The 19915-nt window shown below is 46.4% G+C and overlaps 1 protein-coding gene across 1 annotated transcript in view; it reads left to right on the top strand.

Annotated features, from left to right (window-relative positions):
- kcng4a (potassium voltage-gated channel, subfamily G, member 4a) overlaps positions 1 to 19671 on the top strand; it is a 31132-nt gene extending 11461 nt beyond the window's left edge. The window contains exon 3 of the mRNA XM_078544567.1: positions 13033 to 19671. Coding sequence (XP_078400693.1) covers positions 13033 to 13788 — 756 coding nt within the window. The 3' untranslated portion in view covers positions 13789 to 19671. The remainder of the gene's footprint in view (positions 1 to 13032) is intronic.
- Positions 19672 to 19915: the final 244 nt, after the last annotated feature.

Here is a 19915-nt window from a genome sequence, read left to right as displayed (position 1 = left end):
TTGGTGCTGCCCCCTTGCTGGGAGTGGCATCTGAGACAGCCTGCTGACTCTGCTGTCCTGTTGGCCTCGATGACCTTGGCGGTCGTCCCCTGGCCCGTGGAGCCTGTGCTGGCCCCGCCTGGGAGGGAGTGGCCAGTTCCACAGCTGGCATCTCCCCAGTCATCACAGCCTCATTGGATGCAATGGTCACTAGCAGAGGGGCAGAGGAGCTACTGCCCTCATCCGGAGCGCCCTGAGAGGAACCCACAGAGACGACAGGCAGCTGCTGCGCCAATGTGAGGTCGCTTAGGACCTCCCTGCTCACCGTGGATGGATGGGCACCGAGCTGGGAAACTTGGTGGCCAGACCATCTCCCACATTGGCACTGACCAGCTGAGTTCAATGCCGATGTGAGGGCTTGCTGGTCTGAGCGCAGCCCTAGGATTTGTCTCCTGGTGGAGCCTCTCCACGAGAGTCACCACTCTTTCTATGGAGGATGCATGGCGCTTGGCCATGAGGCTTATTGCATCAGCGATCGTCCGCGTAGACTACTCCACCACAGACACCAAGCAAAGCATAGCCTCATGTATCTACCCCAGATGCTCCCGCACATGCGGCTGCATTTCCTGCACCTGCTGCCTCATGAACGACTCCAGAGGCACATCATCAGCCACTGACTGAGCATGTGCCTGGTCCCCTGCAGCCCTCGACTGCTGGTGCCATGGGCACTCTCTGTCTCTGCCAGCTCCTCCAGCGACTGTGAAGTGCCCTCACCGCTGTGCCCTGGGACACTAGCCGTTGTTCTAATTCCCACCGAGGTGCTAGTATCTGCGATGGTGTCAGCCTGGCAGAGATGCTGTGATGCTGGTGAGATTTCAGGGCCCTCAGGTGTGATAGGGGCCTCTGCTGCTCCTCCTCCCGGCCCTGCTCCTCTGATGCTGAAAGGAAGAACAAGGACATTGGATCAGTTAACGTGAAGACAATGTCAATCTGCGTCCCTGTCCCTCGGATCATTATGCGCTCATCCTTCCATAAGCAATGGTCAAGCCATGTTGCAAACTTCAATCACTGAACATTCAACACTGCCATGGCTGCTGGGAGAACAATGGTGACCTCACTGCTGGGCAAACATACCTGCCCGTGGCACCCCAGCCTCACCGACACCGGTGGATCTGGGCGCATGGAGCCTCTCCAGATCGAGGGCCACGTGCTCGAAGCGGCTGAGAATCGCCAACTGGGCTGGTCCTCCTCCAGTCCTCACCCGTTCGGCTGCATTATGTGCATTCTTCTCCTGAAAAGGAGAGAGGAGCATTGATTAGTGCTACTTGTACCTGGACTCTCTTCACGGACGGCCCATCCCAACCAGAGTAGGACATTGCAGGGCTCCAGTGCCTCCTCACCCGCTGCTGCCAAACACACACACAAAGATGCTAGGCCTGTCCCCTCCGCTCCCCCTTGGCCAAATGCTGTCCACATCACATTAGGCACCACACGGTCTAACCTTCCATGGCAAAGAGGCAAGAGCACGTGGAGCGCAGAGGGCAGCAGATCGATCGGTGCCACTCACCTTGAAGCTCCCCTCCCAGCATCTCATCACCCTGACATTGACATGTCCTGGAGTTCCAGCATTGCGCCTGGGTGCAGCTCCTCCAGGTTGCCCCCAAAACAGTCATGTAGGTCTCAGTGTACCGCATGCTGCGGGTGCAGAACCCATCTCATCACCACCCTCTCAGGGTGACCCCGGCATGGGCAATATCTGCTGGCCCACCCAGCGAAGGACACATGCGGTCAATAATTCAATGCAGTCACTGCACTCAGACTTGGGGATGGGGGGCACCAGGGGGGAAAGCCTACCAGCTGGGTTAAGTGACCAATGCCAACATGGTACTCACCCTTCCCGAGCACAACAGGTCATTGAAGCGCTTACGGCACTGGATCCAGGTGCGTCACACCACATTGCGGGAGCTCACCACCTCCGCCACCTCCTCCCAGGCACGGTTGGTCATGTGGGGGGGCCTCCTCCTCCCATCCTGGGGTATGAGGACCTCCCACCGTGCTGCCACCTCCTGGAGGAGGGCAGCAAGGCAATCATCGGAAAAATGAGGGGCACAGTGCCCCCCTGCCCTACCCTCCTGCCTGGCCTGCTCACCAGCAGTGCTCTGGGAAACCCTTCCACTGGCCATGATTCACAGCCTTTGAAAGGCTGCAGGAGCTTTTTAAAACAGGCAGCCGGGTCACCATTGGACCCAGCGGTCATTGCAGTCCCACCGCCCGCCCACTCCCGCTGTCCTCGGGAGCCGCGTTTCACGCTGGGTGGGTCTTCATTGGCCCGCCCGCATAAAATGGCAGCACGGACCCAATCACAGGCGGCGATTGGCTCCGCGCCTGCTCCCGCATGGCCTGCCCGACAGGCAGAAAATTCTGCCCTTGAATGCTGCAGAAACACTGGGTTTGCTCATTCTATAGCTCAACTAAATAGTATAATAAAAGAGGCCATTTGATCCACTGAACCTGCTCTGCAATATTAGCCATGGTGGCCCTTTATTTTCTTTAATCCAAATTCCATATTTGGTCTCCTTATCCTTTAATAACCTTGCTTCACAAATCTATCTCATTTTTAAGCACAACAATTGATTCTGCATCTGTGTCCTTTTGGGGCAGCATATATTCAGAGTCAAAAAAGTAAAAACAAAAAGCTAAAAGCTACTGCGGATGCTGGAAATCCAAAACAAAAACAGAATTACCTGGAAAAACTCAGCAGGTCAGGCAGCATCGGTGGAGAAGAAATCAGTTAACGTTTCGGGTCTTCATGACCCTTCGGCAGAACTGAAGCATAGTTAGGAGAAAGGTGAAATATAAGCTGGTTTAAGGTGGGGGGCGGGGGAGGGGGGGGTGGTGGGGGGAGAGAGAAGTTGAGGGTGTGGTGATTGTGGAGATAAGCAAGCAGTGATAGGAGCAGATGATCAAAAGATGTCACAGACAAAAGGATCAAAGAGGTGTTGAAGGTGGTGATATTGTCTAAGAAAAGTGCTAATTAAGAATGGAAGACAGGACACTCAAGGTACAGCTCTAGTGGGGGTGGGGTGGAAAGACTAACAAAGTTTTAGTTTTAGATTTAAAAATAATGGAAATAGGTGGGAAAAGAAGAATCTATATAAATTATTGAAAAAAAAGGGAGGGGGGAGAAACAGGGTGGGGATGGGGGGAGGGGGAGTTTAAGATCTAAAGTTGTTGAATTCAATATTCAGCCCGGAAGGCTGTAAAGTGCCTAATCGGAAGATGAGGCGCTGTTCCTCCAGTTTGCGTTGGGCTTCACTGGAACAATGCAGCAAGCCAAGGACAGACATGTGGGCAAGAGAACAGGGTGAAGTGTTAAAATGGCAAGTGACAGGGAGGTTTGGGTCTTTCTTGCGGACAGACCGCAGGTGTTCCGCAAAACGGTCGCCCAGTTTGCGTTTGGTCTCTCCAATGTAGAGGAGACCGCATTGGGAGCAATGAATGCAGTAGACTAAGTTAGGGGAAATGCAAGTAAAATGCTGCTTCACTTGAAAGGAGTGTTTGGGCCCTTGGACGGTGAGGAGAGAGGAAGTGAAGGGGCAGGTGTTGCATCTTCTGCGTGGGCATGGGGAGGTGCCATAGGTGGGGGTTGAGGAGTGGGGGTGATGGAGGTGTGGACCAGGGTGTCCCGGAGGGAACGATCCCTACGGAATGCCATCAGGGGGGGTGAAGGGAAGATGTGTTTGGTGGTGGCATCATGCTGGAGTTGGCGGAAATGGCGGAGGATGATCCTTTGAATGCGGAGGCTGGTGGGGTGATAAGTGAGGACAAGGGGGACCCTATCATGTTTCTGGGAAGGAGGAGAAGGCGTGAGGGAGGATGCGCGGGATATGGGCCGGACACGGTTGAGGGCCCTGTCAACGACCGTGGGTAGAAAACCTCGGTTAAGGAAGAAGGAGGACGTGTCAGAGGAGCTGTTTTTGAAGGTAGCGTCATCAGAACAGATGCGACGGAGGCGAAGGAACTGAGAGAATGGGATGGAGTCCTTACAGGAAGCGGGGTGTGAGGAGCTGTAGTCGAGGTAGCTGTTGGAGTCGGTAGGCTTGTAATGGATATTGGTGGACAGTCTATCATCAGAAATTGAGACAGAGAGGTCAAGGAAGGGAAGTGTCAGAGATAGACCATGTGAAAATGATGGAGGGGTGGAGATTGGAAGCAAAATTAATAAATTTTTCCAGGTCCCGACAAGAGCATGAAGCAGCACCGAAGTAATCATCGATGTACCGGAGAAAGAGTTGTGGGAGGGGGCCGGAGTAGGACTGGAACAAGGAATGTTCCACATACCCCATAAAGAGACAGGCATAGCTGGGGCCCATGCGGGTACCCATAGCCACACCTTTTATTTGGAGGAAGTGAGAGGAGTTAAAGGAGAAATTGTTCAGTGTGAGAACAAGTTCAGCCAGACGGAGGAGAGTAGTGGTGGATGGGGATTGTTGGGGCCTCTGTTCAAGGAAGAAGCTAAGGGCCCTCAGACCATCCTGGTGGGGGATGGAGGTGTAGAGGGATTGGACATCCATGGTGAAGAGGAAGCGGTTGGGGCCAGGGAACTGGAAATTGTTGATGTGACGTAAGGTGTCAGAGGAATCACAGATGTAGGTGGGAAGGGACTGGACAAGGGGAGAGAGAAGGGAGTCAAGATAACGAGAAATGAGTTCCGTGGGGCAGGAACAGGCTGACACGATCGGTCTGCCAGGACAATTCTGTTTGTGGATTTTGGGTAGGAGGTAGAAGCGGGCCGTCCAAGGTTGGGCGACTATCAAGTTGGAAGCTGTGGGAGGAAGATCTCCAGAGGAGATGAGGTCAGTGACAGTCCTGGAAACAATGGCTTGATGTTCTGTGGTGGGGTCATGGTCCAGGGAGAGGTAGGAGGAAGTGTCTGCGAGTTGACGCTCAGCCTCCGCGAGGTAGAGGTCAATGCGCCAGACAACAACAGTACCACCCTTGTCAGCGGGTTTGATGACAATTTTGGGGTTGGACCTGAGAGAATGGAGTGCAGTGAGTTCAGAGAGAGACAGATTAGAATGGGTGAGCGGAGCAGAGAAATTGAGACGGCTAATGTCACGCCGACAGTTCTCAATGAAAAGATCAAGAGAAGGTAAGAATCCAGAGGGAGGGGTCCAGGTGGAGGGAGAATATTGGAGGTGGGTAAAAGGATCCGTTGAACGGGGAGAGGACTTCTGCCCAAAGAAGTGAGCACGGAGACGAAGACGGCGGAAGAAGAGTTCAGCATCATGCCGAGCCCGAAATTCATTGAGATGAGGGCGTAAGGGTATGAAACTAAGTCCTTTGCTGAGCACTGAACGTTCAGCATCAGAGAGGGGAAGGTCAGGGGGTATAGTGAATACGCGGCTGGGGCTGGGATTGGAAGATGGGGTGGGGACGGAGGGACAAGCAGGGGTGGAGGGTCCCAGATGGGTGTTGGTGTCGATGAGTTGTTGGAGCTTGCGTTCCTTAGCACTTGAGAGAAAGAGAAAAAGTTTCTTGTTGAGGCGATGGATGAGGCGAAGAATAAAATGAAACTGGGGGCACGCGCAGCTTTGAAAAAGGGTGCGGCGGTGCTGCTGGAGGGAGAGGTCGAGTGTGTTCATATGGCGGCGCATGGCACTGAGTGCGGATCTCAGAATGCGACGGGAACAACAGTCCGAGAAACGTTTTATGTCCCGGAGATACCTGTAATCCTGGGTGGGTTCGAAACAAGAGGGATGGAATTTCAGTTGAAATCCACGTGGGGTGAGTCAGAGACGGAGACAGTCACTGAGAAAGGAAATATGGCTGTGAAAGCGGGTTTTAGTAAACACCTTGTCAAACACCAGGGGAGAAATGGAAAGCAATGAAGGTGAGCAGGGCAGAAGAGACAGGCGGAAATCCTGTCGGAGAACAGAACCATACTTCTTCAGAGAGGGCATTTCTTGAAGAGAGGTAGCAGTCAATTAAACACAGAGATAAAAACAAAAAGCTAAAAGCTACTGCGGATGCTGGAAATCCAAAACAAAAACAGAATTACCTGGAAAAACTCAGCAGGTCTGGCAGCATCGGTGGAGAAGAAATCAGTTAACGTTTCGGGTCTTCATGACCCTTCGGCAGAACTGAAGCATAGTTAGGAGAAAGGTGAAATATAAGCTGGTTTAAGGTGGGGGGGGGGCGGGGGGAGAGAGAAGTTGAGGGTGTGGTGATTGTGGAGATAAGCAAGCAGTGATAGGAGCAGATATCACCATCACCATCACCCTCTACTCCTCAACCCCCACCTATGGCACCTCCCCATGCCCACGCAGAAGATGCAACACCTGCCCCTTCACTTCCTCTCTCCTCACCATCCAAGGGCCCAAACACTCCTTTCAAGTGAAGCAGCATTTTACTTGCATTTCCCCTAACTTAGTCTACTGCATTCGTTGCTCCCAATGCGGTCTCCTCTACATTGGAGAGACCAAACGCAAACTGGGCGACCGCTTTGCAGAACACCTGCGGTCTGTCCGCAAGAAAGACCCAAACCTCCCTGTCGCTTGCCATTTTAACACTCCACCCTGTTCTCTTGCCCACATGTCTGTCCTTGGCTTGCTGCATTGTTCCAGGGAAGCCCAACGCAAACTGGAGGAACAGCACCTCATCTTCCGACTAGGCACTTTACAGCCTTCCGGGCTGAATATTGAATTCAACAACTTTAGATCTTAAACTCCCCCTCCCCCCATCCCCACCCCGTTTCTCCCCCCTCCCTTTTTTTTCAATAATTTATATAGATTCTTCTTTTCCCACCTATTTCCATTATTTTTAAATCTAAAACTAAAACTTTGTTAGTCTTTCCACCCCACCCCCACTAGAGCTGTACCTTGAGTGTCCTGTCTTCCATTCTTAATTAGCACTTTTCTTAGACAATATCACCACCTTCAACACCTCTTTGATCCTTTTGTCTGTGACATCTTTTGATTATCTGTTCCTATCACTGCTTGCTTATCTCCACAATCACCACACCTTCAACTTCTCTCTCCCCCCGCCCCCCCCCCACCTTAAACCAGCTTATATTTCACCTTTCTCCTAACTATGCTTCAGTTCTGCCGAAGGGTCATGAAGACCCGAAACGTTAACTGATTTCTTCTCCACCGATGCTGCCAGACCTGCTGAGTTTTTCCAGGTAATTCTGTTTTTGTTTTATATTCAGAGTCCCTTTGTCTGAAGAATCCTTTATGGATCCAGTTCAAACCTGCTTATTTCAAATTTCATGATATACACCTAAGGCTTCCTCAGCAACACATTGAAGAATCTTTGTTGCTTCACAGTAAACAAATTTGAAAGAGGTGTCCTGCTGGGTTAGATTTTCACTACTCTGAACTGATGAAGCATCAATGTTTGAATTTCTAGTGAGAGGTTCTTCACCTTTATTTCTGAAAAGAATGAATTCAGTAAACAATATGAGACAAATCTTTTGAGTCTGCAGAACAAAAACACACCTGAGATACAGATTCCTCTTTCAAGATGTTCCAAATTCCTAGACATAAGACATATCCTATAATGTTTTTATGGTCTGTCTGTATCTTCCACTTTCAGCTGGACTTTAATTACTCCGGAAAAAGGGAGATTTGTCATTCGCATTGATACTCTTGCCTTTTAACAAGCAACTAATATGTCATGTTGAGTGTGTGCTAATGCATACTCCTGATAGATCCATTGCATATTACAGCTGACAAGTTTAATTATTAAATAGGTTGCACTACCTGCATTGCCTAAGTAAAATAACATTTTCATTCTGGAATCATGTGAACTGGGAAAATTAAGTCATTTAACATCCACGTGTATCTTTTCAGGCCATCGAAAATGCCTTTAATTCAAGTCAGGTTATATTTACGGTCCCTATTGAGTGCTTCTCTTTCCAAGTAAGTTGTGAACACAGTAATTAACTCTACACAATGAGAATGTGACACACAACATGTCAGCACATATCTGTCATGTGGAAGTCTAACTGTCACTACTTCGACAGCACAAAAAACCACATTGATCTCCAGATGGTGAAATGAGAGCTGATTTCAATTGATCTTTGTTCTTTGAAAGTCTATCATTACTGTGAAATCATATAGTCAGTCTGGTCCCCTGAAGACAAAAACGTGAACCATATTTCAGGATACACATTCATGTAACAATTTGTCTATGTGCTATTTTAGTGGATGTGTGATTCCATTTGTTGTTCTTATTAAGATGTCTAATGTCTCCATTAAGATATCATACAGAGAAATGTGATCTGAAAATATTAAGAGCTTGTCCTCGAATGTAACTCTAATATGTAATACCAAGACTGCAATGTTTAAATTCCCTGCTTAGTCAAGTGTTTCATACACATTTTGTGAAAACTAGAATATTTAAAATGCAATTGCATTTATATAATGCTTTTCAGAGCTTTTGAGTTTCCAAAGTAATTCACTGCCGCTGAAGTACTTTTGAAATGTTTTCACCATTGTATTGTAGGGAAATGCAGCAGCTGATTCACACACAGAAAAGTTGACATGCAGTATTGACATAAATGACTGGATAAAGCTTTTTGCTATTGCTTGAGGCATAGGTTTTGACCAATGTACCAGGAGAACTCCCTTGCTTTTCTTTAGGTACTGCTTTGGGATCTTTTATATGTACCTGACAGAACGGATGGGCTCCACAAATATCCCTGTCCTCACTGATGGGGCAGCCCAGTACATCAGTGCAAAAGAGAAGAGTGAAGCATTTGCAACCACCTTCAGTCAGAAGTGCTGAGTGGATGATCCATTTTGGCCTCCTCTTGAAGTCCCCAGCATCACAGATGCCAATCTTCAGCCAATTCAATTCACAACACGTGATATCAAGAAATGGCTGAAGGCACTAGATTCTGCAAAGGCTATGGGCCCTGACAGCATTCCGGCAGTAGTACTGAAGACCTGTACTCCAGGACTAGCTGTGCTCCTGCCCGAGTACAGCCATAACACTGGCATCTACCTGGCAATGTGGAAAACTGCCCAGGTGTGTCCTGTCCACAGAAAGCAAGACAAATCCAACCCAGCCAATTACCACCCCATTAGTCTACTCTTGATCTGCAGCAAAGGGATGGAAGGGGTTGCCGACAGTGCTATCAAGCAGCACATACTCAACAATAACCTGCTCATTGGTGCTCAGTTTGGGTTCCACCAGAGCCACTCAGCTCCTGACCTCATTACAACCTTAGCCCAAACATGGGAAAAAGAGCTGAACTCAAGGAGTGAGATGAGAGTGACTGCCCTTGACATCAAGGCAGCATTTGATCGAGTGTGGCATCAAGGAACCCTAGTAAAACTGCAGTCAATGGGAATCAGGGGAAAAGCTATCCACTGGTTGGAGTCAAACCTAGCACAAAGGAAAATGGTTGTGATTGTTGGAGGTCAATCATCTCAGTCCCAGGACATCACTGCAGGATTTCCTCAGTATAGTGTCCTCCGCCGAACCATGTTCAACAGTTTCATCAATGTCCTTCCCTCCATCATAAGGTCAGAAGTGGGGATGTTCGCGGATGATTGCACAATGTTCAGCGGCCATTTGTGACTCCTCAGATACAATAACAGTCCATGTCCCTATGCAGCAAGTCCTGGACAACTTCCAGGTTTGGGCTGATAAGTGGTAAGTACATTCTCACATAAGACAATGACCATCTCCAACATGAGAGAATACAATCATCTCCTCTTGACATTCAATTGGATTGCTATCACTGAGTCCCCACAGTCAAAATCCAGGGGATTACCATTGGCCAGAAACTGAACTGGACCAGCCATAATGACACTGTGGCTATAAGGGAAGGTCAGAGGCTGGGAATTCTCACTCACACCTGACTCCCAAAGCCTGTCCACCGTCTACAAGGCACAAGTCAGGTGTGATGGAATACTCCCCACTTGCCTAGATGAGTGCAGCTCTACCAACACTCAGAGAAGCTTGACACTATCCAGGACAAAGCAGCCCACTTGATTGGCACTCCGTCCACCACCTTAAACGTTCACTGCCTCCACCTCCAATGCACAGTGGCAACAGTATGTGCCATGTAGAAGATGCACTGCAGCAACGCTCCTTCAACAGCACCTTCTAAACCTGCGATCTCTATCACCTAGAAGGACAAGGGCAGCTGATGCATGGGAACACCTGCAAGTTCCCCTCCAAGTCACTCACCATCCTGACTTGGAATTATATCGCTGTTCCTTCAGTGTCGCTGGGTCAAAATCCTGGAACTTCCTTCCTAATAACATTGTGGGTGTACCTTCACCACATGGACTGCAGCGGTTCAAGGAGGTGACTCACCACCACCTTCTCAAGGGCAATTAAGGATGGGCAATAAATGCTGGCCTAGCCAGTGACACTACATCCCATGAAAGAGTAAAGGAAAATAGCCTGCTTTAACATTTCATCCAAAATATAGCACCTCTATGGGAGACATTTCTTCAGTAGTGCACTTAAGTGTCAGCCTAGACTATGTGCTCAAGTTTCTGAATGGGACTTGAATCCATAGATTTCTGAATCATCAGCATCTGTGCTATCACTGAGTTAAGGCATTGAGTTTAGGATTATGCTTTTGAGTACAGTTTGCAATGAAACAAGTATTTGCCACATATCTTTGAACAGCAGTAATGAAATTGAGGACATAAGGAGGTTGCAGACAGTTGAATGATTGGGCAAAAATCTGGCAGATGGAGTATAATGTGGGAAAATGTGAAATTGTTCACTTTGGCAGGAAGAATAAAAAAGCAGAGTATTGCTTAAATGGAGGACAGCTGCAGAATTCCGAGGCGCAGAAGGATCTAGGGCCAGAATCTTCTGGTTGGCGTGCAGGGGAGGGCTCTGCTTGCTAACGTGTAAAATGATTTCAGTTCGGCGGGTGCGCACCGGAGTCCGCCGAACTGTCAAAGGCCTATTAAGGCCTTTTTAATTTCAACTAAATACTTAATGGAGCTGCCTGTCCAACCTTAAGGTTGGTGGGCAGGCGAAGAGCCTAGGTGGCCTTCGCATTTATCATGAAACCTCATCCACAGGTGGGATGAGGTTTCATGAAGTGTTTATAAATTGAATAAAACTTTTCATTAAAGTTCATTGATGTGTTCCAGCTCATGTGACACTGTCACATGAGGGGACATGTCTTAAAAATTTTTTTCTTTCTTTCTTAAAAATTTTGAGAATCAAACTAATCTCCCTGAGGCAGCTCTGTGCCTCAGGGAGATTTCTGCGCTCTTTGACGCACATGCACATGAGCGCAGGCCCCGACTCAGCCTCCTCCCCCTGCCCACACAGTGAATGCTCAGCATTGGCCCGCCCACGTAAAATGGCGGCGTGCATTGGGAAAATATTCCCCGTGGAGTTTTAGTGCACGAGTCACAAAAAGTTAGTATGCAGGTACATCAAGTAATTAAGAAGGCTAATGAAATGCTATCCTTTATTACAAGAGGAATTGAACATAAAAGTAAGGATGTTATGCTTCAGTTTTATAGGGTATTGGTGAGACCACATCTAGAATACTGTGTGCGGTTTTAGTCTCCTTATTTAAGGAAGGATGTAACTCCATTGGAAGTGGTTCGGAGGCAGTTTACTGGATTGATACCTGGAATGATAGTCTTGTCTTATGAGGAAAGATTGGACAGGCTGGAGTTTGGGAGAATGAGGGGTGACTTGATTGAAGTATATACGATCTTAGCCAGACATGCTGAGTTTTTTCAGCATTTTCTGGTTTTTATATTATATATTATATAAGATCCTGAATGGTCTCAGTAAGGTGGAAAGGATATTTCCTCTTGTAGGTGAGTCCGGAGCTAGCGAGCACTGTTTTAAATTTAGGGGTCACCCTTTTAGGACAGAGAGAGGAGAAATTTTTTCTCTCAGAGAGTTGTGCAACTTTGGAACTCTTTGCTTCAGAAGGCGGTGGACGCGGGGTCATTGAATATTATTAAGGCGGAGGTGGATAGATTCTTGTTAGGCAAAGGAATCAAAGGTTATCAGGGGTAGATGGGAATGTGGAATTCAAAACACAAACAAATCAGCCATGATCTTGGTTGAATGGCGGAGCAGGCTAGAGGGGCCAAGTGGCCTACTTCTGCTCCTATTTAGTATGTTCGTAACTCTTAACCTGTAATTTGCAAGAGGAATAAATGATTGTTAGATTTATCATTTAGTAAGTGAAAAAGGAGGAAACATTTGAATTTTTCGACCTAATTTTATGGTCAGCAGTGAAATGATAGTACTTGCCACTGACCTCAAAGAAAGCTGCTCTCAATGATTTGGCAATCTGTGTGGTTCATTGTACCTGGTTCTAAGTCAAGGGGATCTGCAGGAATCCAACAACTATGTCATCCTGCTGGGTACCCACCAATCACATTGAAGAATTCTGACAGACAGCAAACCAGAAAGTAAAACTCATTGATTATCCTTCACCTTTAATTTAAATTTTACGGTGAGCAAAATAAAAATTGGAGCACATACAATTTGAAGCTGAGCTATCTTAAAAATGCTTTTAAAAATAATTTTTATTGCAATAAAAACCTGGATTCTTTAATCATAAAAAAATGACAATACATAAATGTAAAATTAGCTTGCCAGGGCCAAAGGGGTTGTTCAGCAGTACTTATGGCTTTGTACACTGTTAAAAACACTCAGTTGCATCTCATTAACAAGGTGTAAATTTTTCCGGAGGTTTTAACAATGATATTACAGCAAAAAAGGGAAGTTCTTATCAGTTCAGTGAATTCTAAGGATTGTTGTTTGCGGGGATTTCCTCTGTATGAACAGGAAATCACTAACAGTAATTCTGGATTTCTACATTCAGCTGCGCATCCGTGCATGTCAGAAGTTGCCATCAGTTTCTTAGGGTAATGACAGCAAATATTGACAGTTTTCCTGTCATTCCAATTGCAAAATCCAGGCTGGTGTCTGCATGGAATTCATATTTTATATGCTGTTGATTTAAGGCTGATTAAATAAAGCATTTCTTTGTTATTAATACTATGCAATTCTTGTTTTTTGCATTTTTGCCTGCAGGATAAATGCTCCCAGAGGTGCTATAACATGTTTATAATAGAAACCATCTGCGTGGCCTGGTTCTCCTTGGAATTTGTCCTTCGGTTCATACAGACACGAAGCAAATGGCAGTTTCTGAGAGGCCCTTTGAACATTATTGACATGTTGGCAATTCTACCGTATTATGTTGCACTTGTGGTTGACAAAGGACCTGCGGACAGCAACAAACCTTCAGGAAGTAACATCTATTTGGAAAAATTAAGCCTGGTCCTCCGAATATTGCGCGCCTTGAGAATTCTGTATGTCATGCGCCTTGCTAGGCACTCCTTAGGACTTCAGACATTGGGTCTTACAGTCCACCGCAGTATTCGTGAGTTTGGACTCCTGCTCCTTTTCCTCTGTGTGTCTGTCACACTATTTGCACCACTGGTATTCCTTGCAGAGAATGAGATAGGCAAAGGGCAAGACTTTAGCAGTATTCCTGCGTCATACTGGTGGGCTATCATTTCCATGACAACAGTGGGATATGGTGACATGGTACCTCGGACTATCCCTGGTCAAGTGGTAGCTCTCAGTAGCATCCTAAGTGGGATCCTAATAATGGCATTCCCTGCAACATCCATTTTCCATGCATTTTCCCGTGCATACTTGGAGCTAAAACAAGAGCAAGAGAGAGCGCAGGCCCATCTGAAATACATCCAAAAGGCAGCAAAGCAGACAGAGAATCAAGATTTAAGTGACACAAAAAAAATAATTTTTGAAGACACAGATTGTTAATGAATTTAGTACTGCCGTGAAAACAGTCTTTTAATTGTAATTTTATCGATTGATTCACTGATGTTTCTTACTTGTGCTGTATTGCATTGAATATACAGCACAGAAACTATTTGGCCCAACTAGTGTGTGCTGGTGCTTATGTCCACATGAGTCTCCTCCCATTCCATCTACCTCAACTCAGCCTTTCAGTGTATCTTTCTATTAAATTTTCTCTCAAGTACTCAATTCCTTTTGATAGTGGCTATCTTGCTCAACCTTTTCCCGTGGTGGTGAGTAAACATTCTAACTACTCTAAAGGCATTTTTCATTTCCTCATTGGATTGATTAGTATAACTATCTTATATCTTCGGCCCAGAGTTTTGGATTCTCCCACAAATGGAAAAGGGTGGGTTTGTATATGGTAGGAAGTTAAAAATGTTTAAAATCTGAAAACGGAATCCAATCGATCGCCCGTGGATGAGGTTTCATGCTTTATCTGAAGCCCGCCAGGGCTCCCGGCCTGCCCGCCAACCTTAAGGTTGGACGGGCAGGTCCATTAGTGGTTTTAATTAGTTTTTCAATGGCCTCAATAGGCCGTTGACAGGTCGGCGGGCACGCAGCTGACTCGGCTGCGCCCCCGCCAACCTGAAAATGGAAATGACGCGGGGGGGGGTGTGTTGGGAGTTCCAGCCGACGTCATCCCCAGTCATTTTATGCATCGGTGAGCAGGCCCCGCCCCAGCTCGCCAACCGGAAGATCCAAACTTTGCTATTAGCCCACCGACTGAAACCTTATCGGAGGCATCTTGAAAATCCAAGCATATGTCATCTAGTGCACTCCCCTGTCTACTCTTTCCATTACCTTTTCAAAGAATTCTATCAGATTAGTTACACATGACTTTGCCTTTCAGAATCCTTATTATATTTTATTATATTTTCTGTCTCTAGATGCTCTTCTATCACATCTTTCAGTATAAATTCCAGTATCTTTCTTATCACTGGCATTAAACTGACTGGCCTGTAGTTCCCAGGTTTTGTTCTCTTTCCTTGAGTATGCTAGGATGCACACCATCCTGACTTGGTGTATTATCCCTTTTTCCGCTTTGCTAGTTTGTCAGTTATTTTCTCCCTTTCGAACCAGCAGTGTTAACATTCTTTTTAAGGTCATGCTCTAGTGAGATGTCTATTTCATTATCGCCTCCAGTAAAATCTGAGGCCAAGTAGTTATAAAATACTTTGGCCATTTCCCTGTCATTACCTGGGAATTTATCTTGCTTGTCATTTAGTGGTTCAATCTCTACATTAATTTTCCTTTTGTTATCCATGTGTCTGTAGAACACTATTATTTCTTTTTATATTCCTTGATAATTTGATTTTATAATTTGTCTTTGCCTTCCTGATTGTTCCCTTTTCTCTTAAGTTCTTCATATTCTTTTTTGGCCTCCTCTCCATTAATATTTAAGTTCTTCTTCCAAGCCTTTTTATTTTGTTTCCAGTTTTTCTTTAATTCTTTATTCTTCCACAGTGCCCCATATTACTTTGCTTGTTTCTGGCTTTTAGTGGATTACATTTCTCTTGAACTCTACTGATTATCCTTTTAAAGGTTTTCCACTGTTTTTCTATTCTTTGTTTTTCAAGAATTTCTCCTTTAGTTCCACCCTCATTTCCTCAGAATTTGTTCTTTTCCTATCTATTACCTTAGTCTTTCTCCTGCTTATGTTACTACCAAACTTTATCTTGAACCAATTAATGTTGTTATCATCACTAACAAGCTCTTTTACTCCTTTCCTATCTGTTCTTGTTCATTACCCATCACAAGATTCAACAGTAAATTTTTTCTTGTTGGATTTTTTTATGTGCTGAAAAGCATGTACAAATTCCATTCCCTTTTCTCCTTTACTACTCCTTTTTGCCATTTTATTTGTGGTCGTTAAATTTCCCATGATTATTATTCTATGCTTGCTACTCACTTCATAGGTTTGCCTACATATTTCTTCCCTCAATTCCCTTCCACTATTTGGAATACTTCTATTAGGATAATGCATCCCTTGTCTTTTAACTTAACCCTATAGATTCTCTATCTATCTTAACACCAAATACCAGTTACACCCCACTTACTATCATCATTTTATTATCTCTAACTAGGAAGCTACCCCACCTCCCTTTCTTCCTTCCTTTTCCTTCCTAAATATGTTATATCTGACAATATTTAATGCCAATCTCATTATCTATGTAGCATGTTTCAGTTATTCCGCTCTATATCCAGGGCTTTTGCACAAATTGTTGTCTACAGTTCAACTATGTGGCTGAAGCTTTTTTTTTAATAAGACCCTCATTCCTCATGTTTTTTCCACATTCAGCTGTGATTGCATCAAAATAGAGAAGGCCCCGTTATTCAAAAATTCTGTTCAAAATGGGTAGAATGAAATCGGGAAAAGCGGCTACTTTGTGAGCTACTCAGTGAACCATCATGTGGAAAAGGTATGGTTATGATCCAATTTTATTGATGCTTAAAGTTAAGAGTATAAAACTAGGTTCAAATTGGGTGATGTGAAATTCCCTTAAACATACAGTGCTCTGTTGTTAATACAGATGGAACTGAGAATCGGGTTAAGAAACATAGGCCAGGAGTTTATGGCCCCTCTTGCCCAGCCGAATATTATGGTCCCGCCGAACTAAATGGAGATTTAAGTGGCTCACCGCATCCACAGTGTGGTGGGGGGGAGACATGCTGCGGCGGCGCCATAAAATCCTGGCCATAACCTCCAGGTTACCTTGGAGTTCCAGGATAAACCAAATCCTTGTGCAATATAATTGCAACCTGAAGCACTCCATCTAAGTTATGCCCCTGAAATATGTAAGTCCAACCAAAATTACAGAAGGGACAAATAGTTGAAGTGGACCTTCCTTGTTAAGAACCAGTTTCTTTGATGGGGCCACTTCAGCACTTTCCAGTTTCTTTTCTAACTGGTAGGATCTCCAGTTCACAATACTGTTCTTCCATTAGATTCTTTGTTTCTTTGTGAGCTCATCACGCTTCTTCAAAACAAATGAGGAAACACTGATTAAATAATCTTAACAAAACAGAACTGCAGCAACATCAAAGTAATTGCTCCAAATGTAAAACTTAGTTATGTCCTCTTCCTATTTTAATGTTAGTCAATCACCTCCAGGCCAATTATCATGTAGCACAGTGATTGTCTTCAAACTTACATTTTACCCTTCATCAAACTAGATGATCATTTGCAATTTACACAATGTTGTCTAATTGAAATACCTGTAAGCAACAGTTTATAGTTATTCTTTATTAGATGAAGAGTTGATTTGTGTCAATAATTCCCATCTGTTGGGTAATAGGCAGCAATTAGTATGTTTAGCTCACCAGTAATGTACTGAAGCTCAATATTCCAACACTCAGCAAGATAAACATCTGCTCCTCTATCCTGTTCTTATGAGAAACAGGAAGCAAATATGTATTTTTGATATTAGGGAAAAATAAAATGACATCCTAAGTTGTACACCATACCAGAAAACAAAGTGATATATTGTCTATATAGCTAAACATGTCAACATTTGCCATTTTCTTGGAATATACTGACATTTGTCAAAATATACATTTTTGGTGCTTTCACTCCCTTAGAAAGAAATAGTGGCTGACATAGTTGCATGAGTAACATCTTCATTATAATACTTAGCCAAGCTCCTTTGTGACATAGCATTTGATGATCGCACACCCACAGTGGAATAATTCAATGCATTGCCTCCTCCATTGAGAGAATGGCGACTCTCATGGAGAGGCAGCTCCAGGGACAGAATCAGGGGTTCCTGGGGTTGTGCTCGGACCTGCAAGCCCTCACACAGACACTGACCTCAGGTGGTCAGTGTTAGTGTGGGAGATGGAAGAGGCACCCAGTATCCCAACTAGGTGCCCATCCATCTATGGTGTGCAGGGTGGTCCAGAGCAACCTCACGTTAGCACACGAGCTGCCTGTCGTCTTTGCGGGCTCCTCTCAGGGTGCTCTGGATGATGGCAGCAGCTCCTCTTCTCCTCTGCCAGTGACTGTGGCATCTGATGAGGCTGCGGCGACTGGGGAGATGCCAGCCATGGCACTGGCCGCTCCATCCCAGGCGGGGCCAGCACAGGCTCCACCGGCCAGAGGACGACCGTCAAGGTCATCAAGGCCAACAAGACAGCAGAGTCAGCAGCTGCCTCCAGTGCCACTGCCAGTGATGGGGGAGCACCTAGACATAGCAGTTGCAAACATAAGCTAAAGGCACCATGAGCAAAAGAGGGACAGGTCACGGGTGATTTTATGTTCATTTTTGTTTATGTAGACTGGTTTGATGTTGAATACCAGAAATGTTTCTGTTAAGACTATTGAACTGTCAGAATGACATAAATTGTGTTTTTGTCTTCATGGCCTGAGTATGCTTCACCTTTTTAATTCATTGGTGCGGAAAACGCCAGTATGTAATGCTGCACGTAGGTGGCTTTGAACTTTATTGCACAGGTACTGAGTGTTCTTTGGATTCAAATGAAAGGGTCATTTCAGATATCCAGGATGGAGATGGCAGCCCTGGCATGTGTTTGAAGCTTTGGTAGCCTAGCTGAAGGAGCGTTGGATCAAGGTGTCCCTACCTCTCTGCAGGCTACCGAGGTCTGGCTCCACGCCCTCAGTGTTCTCCTTACCATGCTCCTTTTCGGTCTCACTACTGCACCCTCTGTGGCCTGTGTAGCTGTGTCAAGATCCTTTTCTTCCAGTGGGTCCCCCCTTACCAGTGCCAGACTGTGGAGAGCGCAGCATGCAACCACGATCAGTGACACCTACTCTGGGGGTATTGTGGTGCTCCCCATGAATGGTCCAGGCCTCGGAAGATCTATGGTCCTATCACCGCCCTCGTGGAGACGTGACTCCTATTGTACCGCTGCTCTGCCTCTATTTAGATGGTGGAGAGGTGTCATGAGCCACCTCTTCAACGGATCTCCCTCGTCACCCAGCAGCCATCTATCCAGTCAGGCTGGAGCACTTAAGAGCCTCAGCACTTGGGAGTGACTCAGGATGTCCGCGTTATGGGAGCTGCCAGGGTACCTTGCACAGACTTACAGAATCAGCATCCTGTGGTCACACACTATCTACTCGATCATGGAGTGGAATCCCTTCATGTTGACAAAGACACCCGGCTGACCCACTGGCACCTTGATGGCCACATGTGTGCTGTCGATTGCACCCTGGACGTGGGGGAACCCAGCAATTGGTGCAAAGTCTCTGGCTCACTCAGCCAGGCTGGCCTCCTCCGTACGGAAAAGCATAAAGCTTTGTACCCACATGAACAGAGCTTCTGTCGCCAGCATCACACAACTGTGGACAGCTGATTGGGACACTCCACACTGATCCCCCACTGACCCCTGGAAAGAGCCAGTGACATAGAAGTTGAGGGCCACTGTGACCTTCAGAGCCACTGGCATAGGGTGTCCACCCACACAGTCAGAGCTGATTTCAGACCCAATCATCAGGCAAATGGAGGTCACTGTCTCGCTTGAGAGGCGGAGCCTCCTTCAGCATTGCACCTCAGACATATTGAGGTAGCTGCATCATCGACCGTAAACCCTGACAGCAGAATAGTGGCGTCTTCGATGGCCCCTTCCGCCTTGGACTACCTGCTGGCCCTGCACACCTTGTGCCTGCACTTCCCCTCCCACAGGTCCCTCCCCTGAAGGCTGCATTGGGATACCTAGCCTCCTGTCCCTTCTGCCCCTCTCTTCCTCCTCAGAGGAGGCGCCACCAGTGGAGACCTCCGTCCCCATAACCATGGTAACAGAAGGCTGTCAGATTCGTGGAAGGGTCCACACGGAATACTCTGGGGGCTTGGAGACAACAAGGAGACCTGAAATGAAACCTGGATTTTTTTTTCATTCATGGGATGTGGCTTCGCTGGCTAGGCCAGCATTTATTGCCCATCCCTAGCTGCCCTTGAGAAGGTGGTGGTGAGCTGCAGCCTGTGTGGTGTAGGCACACCCACAGTACTGTTAGGAAGGGAGTTCCAGGATTTTGATCCAGTGACAGTGAAGGAACGGCAATATATTTCCAAGTCAGGATAGTAAGTGGTGAGAACTTCCAGGTGGTGGTGTTCCCATCTATCTGCTGCCC

This window comes from Cetorhinus maximus, chromosome 6, assembly GCF_964194155.1.
Source record: "Cetorhinus maximus chromosome 6, sCetMax3.hap1.1, whole genome shotgun sequence".
Classification (NCBI taxonomy): Eukaryota; Metazoa; Chordata; class Chondrichthyes; order Lamniformes; family Cetorhinidae; genus Cetorhinus; species Cetorhinus maximus.
This window is presented reverse-complemented; position numbering and strand designations above follow the sequence as displayed.